The sequence below is a fragment of the Phoxinus phoxinus genome, assembly GCF_949152265.1.
Source record: "Phoxinus phoxinus genome assembly, chromosome: 20".
Taxonomy (NCBI): domain Eukaryota; kingdom Metazoa; phylum Chordata; class Actinopteri; order Cypriniformes; family Leuciscidae; genus Phoxinus; species Phoxinus phoxinus.
The window spans coordinates 28369246-28384801 of NC_136895.1; the positions used below are offsets into that span (position 1 = coordinate 28369246).

At 40.7% G+C, this 15556-nt stretch overlaps 1 protein-coding gene across 6 annotated transcripts in view; it reads left to right on the top strand.

Annotated features, from left to right (window-relative positions):
* Positions 1-15556, top strand: part of cherp (calcium homeostasis endoplasmic reticulum protein) — a 23618-nt gene continuing 8062 nt past the window's right edge. The window contains exons 1-12 of one of the 6 annotated variants that reach the window (XM_079592730.1): positions 1-305; positions 958-1131; positions 1395-1430; positions 2144-2307; positions 3664-3801; positions 5911-6062; positions 9034-9145; positions 9284-9373; positions 11440-11653; positions 12427-12590; positions 13540-13978; positions 15220-15461. In XM_079592730.1, coding sequence (XP_079448856.1) covers positions 281-305; positions 958-1131; positions 1395-1430; positions 2144-2307; positions 3664-3801; positions 5911-6062; positions 9034-9145; positions 9284-9373; positions 11440-11653; positions 12427-12590; positions 13540-13978; positions 15220-15461 — 1950 coding nt within the window. In that variant the 5' untranslated portion in view covers positions 1-280. The remainder of the gene's footprint in view (positions 306-957; positions 1132-1394; positions 1431-2143; positions 2308-3663; positions 3802-5910; positions 6063-9033; positions 9146-9283; positions 9374-11439; positions 11654-12426; positions 12591-13539; positions 13979-15219; positions 15462-15556) is intronic. The other 5 variants (XM_079592731.1, XM_079592733.1, XM_079592734.1 and 2 more) reach the window with 5 other exon arrangements.

The following is a 15556-nucleotide window of genomic DNA, read 5'->3' on the forward strand; positions in this document are numbered from 1 at the left end:
AGCATCAAAACGTTAAAAACTCGTCGTTGTAAGTAACGGCCTCCCGACGGCAGGCGACGCTGTGACGTCACGGCTATTCTGAACGTCACCAACGCGCATGCGCCGGAGGAAGTGCTCAGGATTCGGTTTCCCGTGGCCTCATCTTGAGCTGAAGCACAACAAACTCATGCCGATATAATGGTCGCACCGGTTTAAAAACGATTTATTTTTGTTTCGCGTCTCAGCGTCATAAGGTATAAATGAATTCCTGGTCTTATACTAGCGTGTAATCGTGAGAAAGATGGATATTTCCACGCCACCAGAAGGTAACAGTGCGCTCGCGCGCGTGAGTGAGAGAACTGCGGCGCGAGCGCGAATAAACTGATATTATTATCATCATCAAAACGACACTAATAAACACACACTTGACACATCAAACTAACATTTACCCCCTGGTTAGTTTATATTGACTGACTTATGGGGGTAGGATGACAAATTAAGTACCTAAATCGTGTTTTCATTGAGTAGTTTTGTACATAAATATTTTACAGTAGACCAACGATTCGAGTGGAAATACCATATTTACTACAGTAAAACATATTTACTACAGTAAAACACCACATTTATTACAGTAAAACACCACATTTACTACAGAAAAACACCACATTTACTACAGAAAAACACCACATTTGATTTACTACAGTAAAACACCATATTTACTACAGTAAAACCGTGGACGCTTGGTATTAGCCGTTGCTCTTGTCAGAAAAAGATATGATAAAAAAGAGTGAAAATGTCTTACATTATTTGAAAGGGATCAAATGTTTTTAATTTTAAAATAATTATTGAAATAACTCGTTATATGAATTTAAATATTTAAAAAGTAATATATATATATATATATTTACTTTTTTTTAATCATTATTTTGTATAGCCTATTGTATCTTATAATTTTTCTCTGATTTTTTTTCCCATTAGATCAAGAGCTGCGAAATGTCATTGACAAACTGGCCCAGTTTGTGGCCCGAAATGGACCAGAGTTTGAGAAGATGACCATGGAGAAGCAGAAGGACAACCCCAAGTTCTCGTTTCTGTTCGGAGGCGAATATTTCGGCTACTACAAATACAAACTGGCCATCGAACAGCAGCAGCGTACGCATCACATTTATGTTTACTAACCAGTGTTATTTTAGTAGTATTAATATACCACCATCACCCATATTTTGAAATGGAATTGTCATTTTACTTTTGTCTAATGCTTATATTTCGATTAAATTTAACGACAGTAACCCTGCCACCAACATTTGGGCATTTGTGATGGAAATGTACAGCTAGTTTTGCCTGTTTAACAGCTGTATTGTGTTTATATATATATATTTATATTCGTCTTTAAGGTGTGCTTCTCTCCTTTATAGATTCTTCCAGTCATGATGATGAATATAATATGGAAGGTATTTATTAGACCGATGATCAGAAATGTTTCATTTTGCCTGGTATTCATGGAGTTCTTCTGCATCATCAGTGCTTGAAATGTTTTATTTTATACATTTAATTTGTTAAATTATGTTATGGCTTATGTTTTCTAAGCCATACTTCAACCTGTATAATGAGTTAAAACCGCTGCGAAACACTTTTGGCGGCGTTTGCCAAGCATTGATGTCACTGTTTCTCATATATAGGGATTTGATCGTTTTATCAAAGTGTATGCACGTAACTTTCCAGCACTGTTTTTTTGCTTTATACATGAATCATGATAATTTTTGTTTAATATTCAGTAAAAATCTTAAATCAAACATGGCTTTTTAAGAAAGCCGCAAGCTATTTTTTCTTTGGGTTCTCTCTTGGTTTCTTCTTTTGGTTTCTTTGGAGTCGATTTAGTATCCCCACGCTTTCCTTGGCTTAAAATGGTTTCACCTTCCTGTTTGTCGCGAGTTTTTCATGCGACTATCTCCAGACATGGAAAAAACAGAGCCAGCATGAGTGATTTTCTGCATGTTTCTCTGATCTGAATGGCTTTTTGTTCTGGAAACGCCCATTCAGAAGAGAGTTGCTCTTCTTTTAGCAGCGCTTCCCAGTGTTTGGACGCGCTGGCAGGCGATAGGTTTGTCACGGCGTACAGTAGGAGTCATGTTTTTTTGCGTCTGTGTGTTCTTGTGATTCGCAGTGCTCTGTAATCCTCCGGGCAAAGAGGTGTCCGATGTTCCTGCGTCGATGACGATGCTCGTGCCGCCGCCGATCCCGCCAACGACACCGTCTGTGGAGGAGCTCGTCCAGCAGAGCCAGTGGAACCTGCAGCAACAGGAGCAACACCTGCTCAGCCTCAGACAGGTACTGTATTTTCCAGACTATAAGTCGCCCTGGAGTATAAGTCGCATCAGTCAAAAAATTTGCCATGAAGAGAAAAAAAACATATATAAGTCGCACTGGACTATAAGTCGCATTTATTTCTAAATTTATTTTACAAAATCCAAAACCAAGAACAGACATTTAATCTGGAAAGGCAAGTTATTCAGCTACACACTAGCACACAGAACAACAGGCTGAATAGTGTCCGGTGTGTTAGCGTAACACATTAACAGTTATTCAGCGACACAATAGCATAAAGAACATATACCTGGGAGGATGAATAGGCTAAACTAACATTAGCCAGCGAGTCCAACAAGTTACCGGTAAGCAAGTTCACCAAGCTCCCGATCTCATTCTACAACACTGAACACATTGAGTTCTTCCTCGGTGTCGCTTCTGAACAACTCCGCTATCTAGAGCGCCCTCTCGCGGCTGTAGACGGTAATGTGCACAGAAGAAAAGGTGATTTTAATGTGATTTTAAACCTTTCAAGCACTGCTGTTAGTGCTGTAGGCGTGTGTAACTATATTGAGCAACTCTTAAAGTGACAGCAGCCTAATATTCCTGCGGCCGTCTCTATAGTAACACTAATCAAACAACAGAAGACAAAGAGAAAATCAAAAAAAAATTCATCCACAGGTATCTTCATGCTTTTCTCATTCTATTATTGCTAGGAAAGCACTCTTTCTTTGCTTCTCTTGTTGCCTTTTGACTGAAAATGACAACCAAAAGCCACACAATGTGGTATCGTATCAGTATTTTATTTTCTGAGTTGTGTATTCTGAGTTGTGTTGCAGTAAAAAGCCAAAGACTATAGAAATAAGCGGCATAACTCACCGAGTGCAACTATTTGACGTCATCTACACAGAATGTACTGTGTTCATAACAAACGGCGCCCCCCATAGTCCAAAAACTATGTCGATTTTTTTAAATAACATACATTTTCATGGGTTTTCTACTACATATTTAAATGAGACATAATTTACGTTATTTTAAAAATACATGTCTTCATACCGGGGGATCCCTTTAAAGGGCCCCTGAAACATTTTTAGCTTTTAGTATGAAAATGTTAGCCTTAAGGTAACTTATAAATAAGCGGGTGTGTTCAAAAACAATGACAAATAATGCATCGTTTTCACAGATTTGCGTTCTTGTAGTTTACACGGAGACGATAGCGGTACCGTTTTCAAAAACGTGCACGTTGAAACCAGTTTTCAAAAAGTTTGCGTTTTCAGGCCCCCAAAACGCTGTTGTCCCCAAAACGCATAAAAGGTTTTCTGTTTATAATTGAAAACGGTGTTGTGTAAACGGCCCCTGAGTGTGTGTTTGGGCTTCTAGGAGCAGGTGACGGCCGCCATCTCTCTGGCGATGGAGCAGCAGACGCAGAAGCTGGTGGTGGAGACGCAGCTGGACATGAACGAGTTGGACAACCTCCTTCAGCCCATCATAGACACCTGCACGAAAGACGCCATCTCGGTACATGCCCGAAACCTCACGCCTCGCCAAAGACTATAGACTCACACTCGTACACTGCAAAAAATGCTTTTCTGACTTCGTATCCAGTCCAAATATCAAACGTTTCTTAAATCAAGATCCATTTACTAAAGTAGTAAAATGACATAAGATATTATATTTTCTGGGGAGAATAAATAAAAATCAAGTGCGTTTTTGCTTAAAAAAAGCTAAATTATCTGCCAATGAGGCAAGAAAAATCTTGTTTCTGTTTTTTTTTTTTTTCATTTTCCCCCGTAAAACAGGACATAATATCTAATATCATAATATAATAGTAAATGCATCTTGATTTAATAATTTTGAGATATTTGGACTGGAAACAAGACAAAAATACTATTGCATTTTTTAATTTATTGTATTACATTTTTTGCAGTGTATTGTTTTGAATGGGGAAAAGTGCAACGCTCAATATAGCGGAATAAGTCCCGCCTTCTCAATAAGAGCCAATCACAGATTGATAAAGTCATCGCATCACTGAAGCTGCCGTTAGAAGCTCCGGTTGCTATAGAAACAGTCAGACTCGCACTTCCACAGCGCATTAGCTTGATCCAGCCTGAAAAATTCCCTTTTCTGTCATGATTCGAGCGTTTAGAAACAAAACTTATGAGACAATTGTTGTCAGATTTCATTGGTGATTTCAGATATGAGATTCAGGGACGTGCAGAGAGTTCCTCAGGGGCAGGGGCTCAAATATAAAACGGGGCGCGCATATATATATATATATATATATATATATATATATATGTGTGTGTGTGTGTGTGTGTGTGTGTGTGCTTTGCATCACAGAAATAAATTATATTTTTAAAGTAGCCTATATTAAAATAGAAAACCATTATTTTAAATTGTAGGGTTTTTTTCTGTATTTTTGATCAAATAAATGCAGGCTTAAAGGGCATAAGGGACTTCTTTAAAAAAAAAAAAGAAGTAATGTGTGTGTGCAAAAATGTTAAAATAATAAAGTCACCATTTCGCATGTTGTTGTCAGGCAGCCTACACTTCACATAATAGGCCTGCAGTAGGCCTGGGCTTCATTTAACAAACTATGATAGTTTCATAATGGTAAACGGTGTATCAATATAGACTAAATACAAGTGACTTGAATACTATACTTACCATTAATGCTACTTTTGGTGCTGTTTGTAGCCAATTAACATCCATTAGGTCAACGACGGAGATTCAGATCACTTCAATGTAAATTCGTCTGTCCATGTAATTTTCAAATGATTTATTTATAAATGACCGTCCAATGATATTTGAACATCTTGTGCCAGATGACGATTGGTCGGTGTATTATGCATGACATACAGGCTTCAGCGAATTAAGTAATATTTTAAAATATGTGTTATGTGGATTTTTTCATTGAATCGACACGCAACCTTTTATTATAAAAAAAAAAAAAAAACTTTTTTTTTTTCTGCCGTCGAGCCATACTCACTGAAAGACCCTCGAGAGCATCGGTTCCCAAGCAGACTGTGTGGGATACCTACGTGTACACTGACTAGTACATTTTTATTTTAAAACGCATAACTTTTGCTACGGTTATGCCTGCCGCCCACACACTACTCCGGAGTTTTAGAGCCTTGAAAAAGGAGACCGTCAGTCAAGACCGAGCACGACACGCACAACTTGACGCAAGTGACGCAACCCATAGCAACGCGTTATAGCAACGACTCTCAGACTGACAGAAACGTAAAAATAAACGTGAATTTAGGCTACTTTAGTCTTGTACACATTGTCATGTAAATTATAAGCAAATGCATTTTGTTTTATTGACCACAATATTATCAATGATATTTGTTTGAGAAGGGCACTTTTGATTAATTTTGAAAAAGGGCAGGGGCTCGAGCACCCAAAGCCCCCCCCCCCCCTCTGCACGTGCCTGATGAGATTTAATCATAAGCTTGCCGAACAGTTTTGGAGAATTTGATATTTTCCCCATTCAAAGAGATAGAAGCTGCACTTGAGTTTCAAAGATGGCCGCCGATTGAAATGACTTGTCTTAAAGGGACTTTGGCCTCGCTCGCCACTGATCTGTCTGTCAGATGAGTTATTCGTGGGTTGTTTCTCTCTCAGGCTGGAAAGAACTGGATGTTTGGTAACGCTAAGACCCCGCAGCACTGCGAACTGATGTCGTCGCATCTCCGAAACCGCATCACTGCGGACGAGGCGCACTTCGAGCTCCGCCTGCACCTCATCTATCTCACCAACGACGTCCTGCATCACTGGTGAGTTACGTCACATTATAATGCATTTGAATAGGATCAATATCTGTGTTTTCATCCTAAAGTTGCAAAGTTAACTTGTGTGCAAAATCGTAATGTTATCATTAGGGATGCTCGGTATATCGGCCACCATATCGGTACTAGGGCTGGGTATCGATTCAGATGTTCCAATTCAAATCGATTTCGATTCTAAATTCGATTTCGATTCCCGATTCGACTCAATGAATATAGATTTAATACAAATACTATATTTATTTATTTTTAAATGGTGAACTTAAGTTTTCGAGTGATTAATTAATAAAAAGAAATGGAGAATAAAACTCTTTTTATTTTAAACTCCACAAAACTCTTATTTTAGGTACTCTTGGGTACATTAAAACCCAGCTTCAAATGCATACAATGAATAGACAGGATTTTGATGCAAGATGAAAAATTGATGCTGAAAATTAGACGAGTCAGAACAGTCGCATGTCTTGACCAATCAGGATCAGATTATTTTATGTTTAAGAGAAAACTAACATAAAATCTCACAGCATTCGCTGTAACATGGAGGCTGCAAGCCTATGAACACTGTAGGAAAACTAATACTGGCTTTTGGGTGATAGGTATAAATAAATATGGGAAAAATAGATTTTTGGCCTTTGAGAATCGATTTTGAATCGACCACATTTTAAAAATCATTATTTAAAAAAAATCTATTTTTTCGCCTAGCCCTACTTTTAATGTTGTTTATGTCTCTTGTTTTTTTCGGCCGATATGTTCATTTTGAATGTTATCATTATCGGCCCGATAAGAAAATTTGGTCAATTTATTAAATCCGATAAATAATGTATTATTTCCTTCAGCTGAGACGCTTCAGATGCGCACCAGTTCAACATGATGGTTATGAATTGCTTGAAATATGATTGGAATCACTTCAAAAAATTAAAATATAGGCTATTTAAGTCTGTCATATCGGCTACATAAAATTATTAGGGCTGTTTTCGACTAAGGATTTTCATAGTCGAATCTGATTCGTTAGATTTTGCCATAGTCGACTGATAGTCGAACCTTTTTTTTTTTTTTTAGATAGCAGCTAGATTTTTTCCATTTCAAACAAAAGAGCTAAAAAACACATATCACACATATATCATAACATTTCATAAACATGAGGAGCAATATGAGAGAGAAATTTGGTGATCGTTGTTTAGGTAGGCTACATTAAACCACGTAAAGCTTTTTAACGCACATGAGAACCGCGTGGAGTCAACTCACAGCCGCTCCGCAGCCCTGCTGAAAATGTGAAGCAGAAGCGCTTAATATCAGATAACGTCCATAATAATTGGACTCCGGGTTCGATTTTTTTTACCATTTTCAGTGGTTATGAGGAGCAATATGAGAGGGAAATTTGGTGATCGTTGTTTAGGTAGGCTACATTAAACCACGTAAAGCTTTTTAACGCACATGAGAACCGTGTGGAGTCAACCCACAGCCGCTCCGCAGCCCTGCTGAAAATGTGAAGCAGATTTTTGAATACATTTTTATTTATTTACATTAGTAAGCTACAGGACATCGTCTTTCAAAACATGACCTGCGCGAAAGCGAAAAAATAAATAAAATTGTACCCAGCCCTTCTGAAAATGCGAATGCGTCTCTGTCCCCAGCACATTTCAAACCAAACTGACGCCCATGTATTCGACTATGAGGTTCATAGTCGAATCAGACCTCTCCGAATCGAATCGTCGAATCCTCGACTATTAGAAGTCAGCCCTAAAAATTATAATGAGAACATCACTATTATTGTGTGCTTGGTTCATGGATTTTAATGGTGAGACTTTTGTTTTTGTAATCAGGCTCTTAAAAACTATAAAATATTGGATTTAGATTTATCGGCTAATATATCGCGTTTTGGCTTTCAAATATAAACAATTATCTTTATCGGCTAAAATGTTCATATATCTGCATCCTTTTTTATCATAAAACATTCCATCCCATGTGTTCAAGAGAACAGAATCATCACTTCCTGGGAAACTGGCGCATAATATCCTCAATCATAAACGAGTTGCGTTTCAGAGCGACGGACGAAACGCAATAAACGCTGTCATGTTCTACGACACGTGATTTCTTATAAAAAAAGTGTTGTTATATTCAGTTTTCGCTAGCCTGGATGCCAGCCGAACTTAGCCGTGCCCACAACATTTGAGGTCGGGAAGTTCGGTCTGGACTTGATCGGTTGTGGAGCATCTATGCTCGAACCAGAGCTGTTCGGACCAACCAAATTGTCAGGACGGGCTTTATACGATGATCAACAGTGTCGTAATCATCCACCTCAGCAAAGAGCACTTGGGTTGAATTTGCTCTGATTGGTTGTTGTAGGTCTATCCAATTGACCCTTAGCACGGAGCTTGATTGACAGGTGATCTAACCAATCATACTTCGCCATCCGCCATTTTGTCGGACAAAGCAGTCAGGGGAGTTAGTAGATTAACATGGGAGCATTTGAGCTTGAGAAGCGGAGTGTACTGACGCCTTTCCGCGGTTAAAACAACATTCCTTCTGATGTTCATTCATGTTAAAAAATTACCAAATTTGAAAGGTGAGACTTTGTTTAATATCAAAAGTAACCGAAAAGTAAGCTGGTCATCAATATCAAAAGCTGGTCTGTGTCTGTCAGCGTGTTGTCAGTGTCCTCTCTGCTCCGCGATGTATTTCTCACTGCGTGAGAACATTGTGTGTGTGAGAGCGGCGTAGCTTGTCGGGCATAGCGACAGTAACTAAGGGGGGCGGGTCTTTGCGAACGTTCAATTGAGTGCAGAGGCATTTTCTTTCCTGGTTCGGTTAAAACACGCCCCATAATCATAACCCAGTGGAGCAGTATCAGACTAGAATCTGAGTATGACGACGTCAGGCTAAGTTTTCGCATTAGGAAAGCATAAAAATGTACTTGCCAAGTCCAAGTGTGTGTTCTGGTGAAAACTCTTTGATTTCTCCACAGTCAGAGGAAGAATCAGAAGGATCTTTTGGCGGCTCTACAGAAGGTCGTGGTTCCCATTTACTGCACCAGTTTCCTGGCTGTGGAGGAAGACAAGCAGCAGAAGATCACACGGGTACGAGCGCCTCAGTGTTTGTCCTCAGATATCAGCGGAAAGTCATGTGATGCGTTTATTGTGTGTGAGTGTCAGTTGTGCATTGACTTGGATGTGATGGTGTGTGTGAGACTCCTGACGAAAAGCTTCTGCTTTTAGCTGCTGCAGCTCTGGGAGAAGAACGGCTACTTTGATGACGTCACCATTCAGCAGCTCCAGAGTCCTGCTTTGGGCCTCGGACAGTATCAGGTACACACACACACACACCACGCACACACGCACACACACAGCCCCATCCCTAAACATCACACACACACACACACACACACACACACACACACACACACACACACACACACACACTGCCCCTATCCCTAAACCTACCCAACACACACACACACACACACTGCCCCTATCCCTAAACCTACCCAACACACACACACACACACACACACACACACACACACACACACACACACACACACACACACTGCCCCTATCCCTAAACCTACCCAACACACACACACACACACACACACAGCCCCTATCCCTAAACCTACCCAACACACACACACACACACACACACACACTGCCCCTATCCCTAAACCTACCCAACACACACACACACACACACACACAGCCCCTATCCCTAAACCTACCCAACACACACACACACACACACACACACACTGCCCCTATCCCTAAACCTACCCAACACACACACACACACACACACACACACTGCCCCTATCCCTAAACCTACCCAACACACACACACACACACCACGCACACACACAGCCCCATCCCTAAACATCACACACACACACACACACACTGCCCCTATCCCTAAACCTACCCAACACACACACACACACACACACACACACACACACACACACACACTGCCCCTATCCCTAAACCTACCCAACACACACACACACACACACACACACACACACACACACACACACACACACACACACACACAGCCCCTAAACCTACCCAACACACACACACACACACACACACACCACGCACACACGCACACACACAGCCCCTATCCCTAAACCTACCCAACACACACACACACACACACACACACACACACCACGCACACACGCACACACACAGCCCCATCCCTAAACATCACACACACACACACACTGCCCCTATCCCTAAACCTACCCAACACACACACACTGCCCCTACCCCTAAACCTACCCAACACACACACACACACACACACACACACACACCCCCCCTATCCTTAAACCTACCCAACACACACACACACACACACACACACACACACACACACACACACACACACACACACACACACACACACAGCCCCTAAACCTACCCAACACACACACACACACACACACACACCACGCACACACGCACACACACAGCCCCTATCCCTAAACCTACCCAACACACACACACACACACACACACACACACACCACGCACACACGCACACACACAGCCCCATCCCTAAACATCACACACACACACACACTGCCCCTATCCCTAAACCTACCCAACACACACACACTGCCCCTACCCCTAAACCTACCCAACACACACACACACACACACACACACACACACCCCCCCTATCCTTAAACCTACCCAACACACACACACACACACACACACACACACACACACACACACACACACACACACACAGCCCCTATCCCTAAACCTACCCAACACACACACACACACTGACATAATTCAGAGACTGATAGAGGTCGCTTTGATAATTTCAAGCGGGTTTTATTTTTCTATTTTCATTTTACTTTCGTCTTTAGTTATTTTGGTATGTTTTTTTTCTTAATTTTTTTTTTTTTTTTTTGGTTTATATGGTTTTTATTGATATTTTCTCATTTCTGTTTTTGTCATTTTTAATATTGTATTTTAAAATATGTCTATGTTTTTGATTTTTTTAATCTGTTGTTATTTTTTATATTCCCTATATTTATTATAGTTTTAGTTAGTTTCAGTATTTTTGTCATTTTTAAATTTTGTTTTGTAAGTGTCTATATAGTTTTTTGTTAATATTTTCTGTTTTTATTTTAATTTGAGCAAGTTTTAATAGTTTAAGCATGTCTATAGTTTTATTGATATTTTGAATCAGCTTTCATCCTTTTTTTGTTTTTAGGTAAAGTTTTTTAGTTTTTCTTTCATTTTTAATAGTTTAAATCTCAATTGATATTTTGAATCAAGTTTTAGTCCGCTATATAATTACCCTGTTCCGGCTGATGGCGTGTTGAGGATGTGTTTCTCTCGTGGTCTCCTCAGGCGTCGCTCATCACGGAGTACGCTCAGGTGGTGCAGCCCATCCAGGTGGCCTTCCAGCAGCAGATCCAGGCGCTGAAGACCCAGCACGAGGAGTTCGTGAGCAATCTCAAGCAGCAGCAGACGGTGGCGGTGGCGGCAGCCGCGGCTGCGGTGGGTCAGCTGACTCCTGTGGACCCTGAAGTCAAGAGCCAAGCGCCCATGAGCGCTCAGCCTGGTAAACGCATGCTTCACGTCATCACACACAGATGCGCTCGCTTATAACACAGTTTTTTTCTGAAGAAATTAATACTTTACTCTGCGAGGACGCATTAAAATCAATCAAAAGTAACAGTAAAGACATTTAAAAGCATGCAAAAGATTACTATTTCAAATAAATGCTGTTATTTTTGAACAAACATTGATAATAATCATGTTTCTTCAGCAGCACATCAGCATATTATAATGATTTCTGAAGGATCACTGAAGACTAGGGCTGTCAAAATTGCTCAAAAATGATGTTCGAATATTCCCTCTAAAAAAAACGCATATATTCAAAGTATTCGAACATCTGGTTGCGCATTATGTCAATAACAGGAAAAATTTATACAAAGAGACATAACTACTTGTATACGTAGTTTATTTAAGTTTAAACATATTCAACAACTACTACACAAAAACAGGTAAATCAACAAATGGCCAAGACCGCAGACCTCACTCTCGCTCGCCCGCAGGCACTCTCTCTCTCCCTCTCCCGCCCTCACGCTCGCTGCACATAACGGTTTAAACGAACAACAATAAACAAATGTTGAGTGCTGATCAAGAGTTTTGTGCAAGGTCGTGACTCTTGTCCCAAATATAGCAGGCTTCATTCAGTGATTGAAACAAATATTATTAACATTATTGAAGTTTTACAGTATATAGAACCGGACTCACTGTGATGAATTGTGAATTATGATTTTTTTTATTTTTTATTAATTATCATGTCCTTCTTTCTCCCACTGTCATCAGGAGAGCCGAAGCCTGCGCTGGCCGGTCCTCCGCCCGCTGAGTACGAAGGCGCTCAGAACCGAGCCTCGGACTCGAACCCTTCAGCGTCACCTGACATGCCTTCCTCTAAATCAGGCTGGTTCGAATCACAGCACAACATGCCGTCCTGGAACCCGCAACAGCCTGTGAGTGACAACAACTCTATAAAACAACTATTATAATCTAAACTATATAGCAAAATCTACAACAATAGACGCTTTATATAATTGTCATGGGGCCAGTTGCATAAACTTTGCAAAAAAGTTTGACCAACTAGGAGTTAGATAAGAGAGAGTCGGTCTTACTTTTCCAGTTCAAATTAGACCAATCTACCTTTTTATGTAATTGACTTGAAAAAGTTAGGACTAGTCTTGAAGAATACAATTAGTTGACGTGACTTTTATGCATGTTTTGTAAGATTCCCCTCTCTGTTAAACATTTATATTGGACTGGCCTGGGTTTAATACAAGTAGAATCCTCTTTTATTAAGTTATTTCACTTAAGGACTTATTTAGTATGATTATGCCTGAACATGTTTAGGATTTTCTATCATATCTTAATTTTTTATATATATATATATATATATATAATATGTGACCCTGGACCACAAAACCAGTCACATGGGTACATTTTTTTAACATTGAGATTTGTACATCACCTGAAAGCTGAATAAATAATCTCTCCATTGATGTGTGGTGTGTTAGGATAGGACAATATTTGGTCGAGACACAACTATTGAAAATCTGGAATCTGAGGATGCAAAAAAATCTAAACATTGAGAAAATCTCCTTTAAAGTTGTGCATTTATGTTCACGATTGTGCTGCACTCACTCACAAAAATACATGTTTTATATATTTACGGTAGGAGATTTACTAAATATCTTCATGGAACATGATCTTAATATCCTAATGATTTTTGGCATAAAAGAAAAATGGATCATTTTGACCCATACAATGTATAGTTGGCTATTGCCACAGATATACCCGTGCGACTCCAGACTGGGTTTTGTGATCCAGGGTCACATATGACGACTTCTGTTTGTTTGCTTGCTTTATATGATACGACATGGCATTAAATAAAACTATCTATCCCAGCCGCCATTCGACCCCACTCAAGTCCCGCCCCCCTGCCCGCCCTGGAACAGCCACGAGGGCATGTGGAATGAGCAGCGGGACCCCAACTGGAGCGGCCCTCGGGACGGGGGCCCTGGAGGCCCCTGGAGTGGCCAGAACGAGCCCCCGCCCTCCTGGAGCGGTCAGTTCGAGCAGCCGCCGTGGAGCAACCAGCCGGACCAGCCGCCGCCGTGGGGTCAGAGAGAGCCTCCCTTCCGCATGCAGCGTCCGCCACATTTCCGCGGGCCGTTCCCCCCCCACCAGCAGCCGCCGCCGTTCAACCAGCCGCCGCCGCCACCGCACAACTTCGGCCGCTTCCCGCCACGCTTCATGCAGGAGGAGTTTCCCCCCCGACATCACTTCGAGCGGCCGCCGTATCCGCCACACCGGTTCGACTACCCGCAGGCGGACTTCCCAGGAGGTGAGTCTCTGTTTATACTCCATTATAGCGGTGTAACGGTAGTCACGGTTGTCCGGCTGTCAAAATGAATAGCTAAATTCGAATTTCTTTCTTAAATATTAGCAAAATTGTAATTATATTTTGAATTCTAAAAGCAATGCTTAATGTTAAGAGAAAAAAAACGTACTGAATTGCCTCCTATGCCCACTAGAGGGCGCAAGCGAGCACAATACGCAATTATAAACCAAATCAAGCATCGCATCTTTTATTGAAATTAAGTGACATTCACTTTTTAAAGTGCATTAACTTTTGAAACGATTGTTCTCAAGTAAAATATAATTTCCACGCCAATATAAAATCCACCAGCGATTTCAAACCGTGTTTTTGGTTCACTGCAGTTTTAAGGAGAAAATACTCAGCAATGCTGTCGACTTATGAACTTACACATGATTTGTCTTATAACACTTTAAAAACAAGACACATAAACAACATTAAAAGTAGGGCTGGGCGAAATTATTATTATTTTTTTTAAATAATCGATTTTTAAAATGTGGTCGATTCAAAATCGATTCTCAAAGGCCAAAAATCTATTTTTCCCATATTTATTTATACCTATCACCCAAAAGCCAGTATTAGTTTTCCTACAGTGTTCATAGGCTTGCAGCCTCCATGTTACAGCGAATGTTGTGAGATTTTATGTTAGTTTTCTCTTAAACAGAAAATAACCTGATCCTGATTGGTCGAGGCATGCGACTGTTCTGACTTGTCTAATTTTCAGCATCAATTTTTCATCTTGCATCAAAATCCTGTCTATTCATTGTATGCATTTGAAGCTGGGTTTTAATGTACCCAAGAGTACCTAAAATAAAAAGAGTTTAATATACAGGTTTGTGGCTCTATTTCTTTTTTATTAATTAACCACTCGTAAACTTATGTTCACCGTTTAAAAATAAATAAATATAGGATTTGTATTAAATCTATATTCATTGAGTCGAATCGGGAATCGAATTTAGAATCGGAATTGAATCGAGAATCGAAATCGAATCGAATTCAGAGCTTGCGAATCGAATTCAGAGCGAATTCAGAGCTTGCGAATCGAATTCAGAGCTTGCGAATCGAATTCAGAGCTTGCGAATCGAATTCAGAGCTTGCGAATCGGAACATCTAAATCGATACCCAGCCCTAATTAAAAGCTTGATCTTCACTAACTTTTCATGCGAGTCTTTGCTTTGTTACTCATTGTAATGTTTTCCTCATATCAGAGATCGGGCCGCCTCCCCATCACCACCCGAACCAGAGGATTCCCCCTCCAGGAATGGCGGATCCTCCTCCGTGGGGCGGAAACCAGCATCCTGAATTCGGACCGCCTCCTCACGGCTTTAACGGCCAGGCGCCGCACATGCGACGGCAGACCCCGGCTCACGTCAGTCAGGACGACCCCAGCCTGGTCCCCAACGTGCCCTACTTCGACCTGCCGGCGGGACTCATGGCGCCGCTTGTTAAGGTTATTTCACATTTAACGCCAGATGGGAAAGTTGCAGTTAGTTCTGGTCCTTAACCCTTTAGAACCTGAAGCTAAAATGGGTGTTTTTCACATAT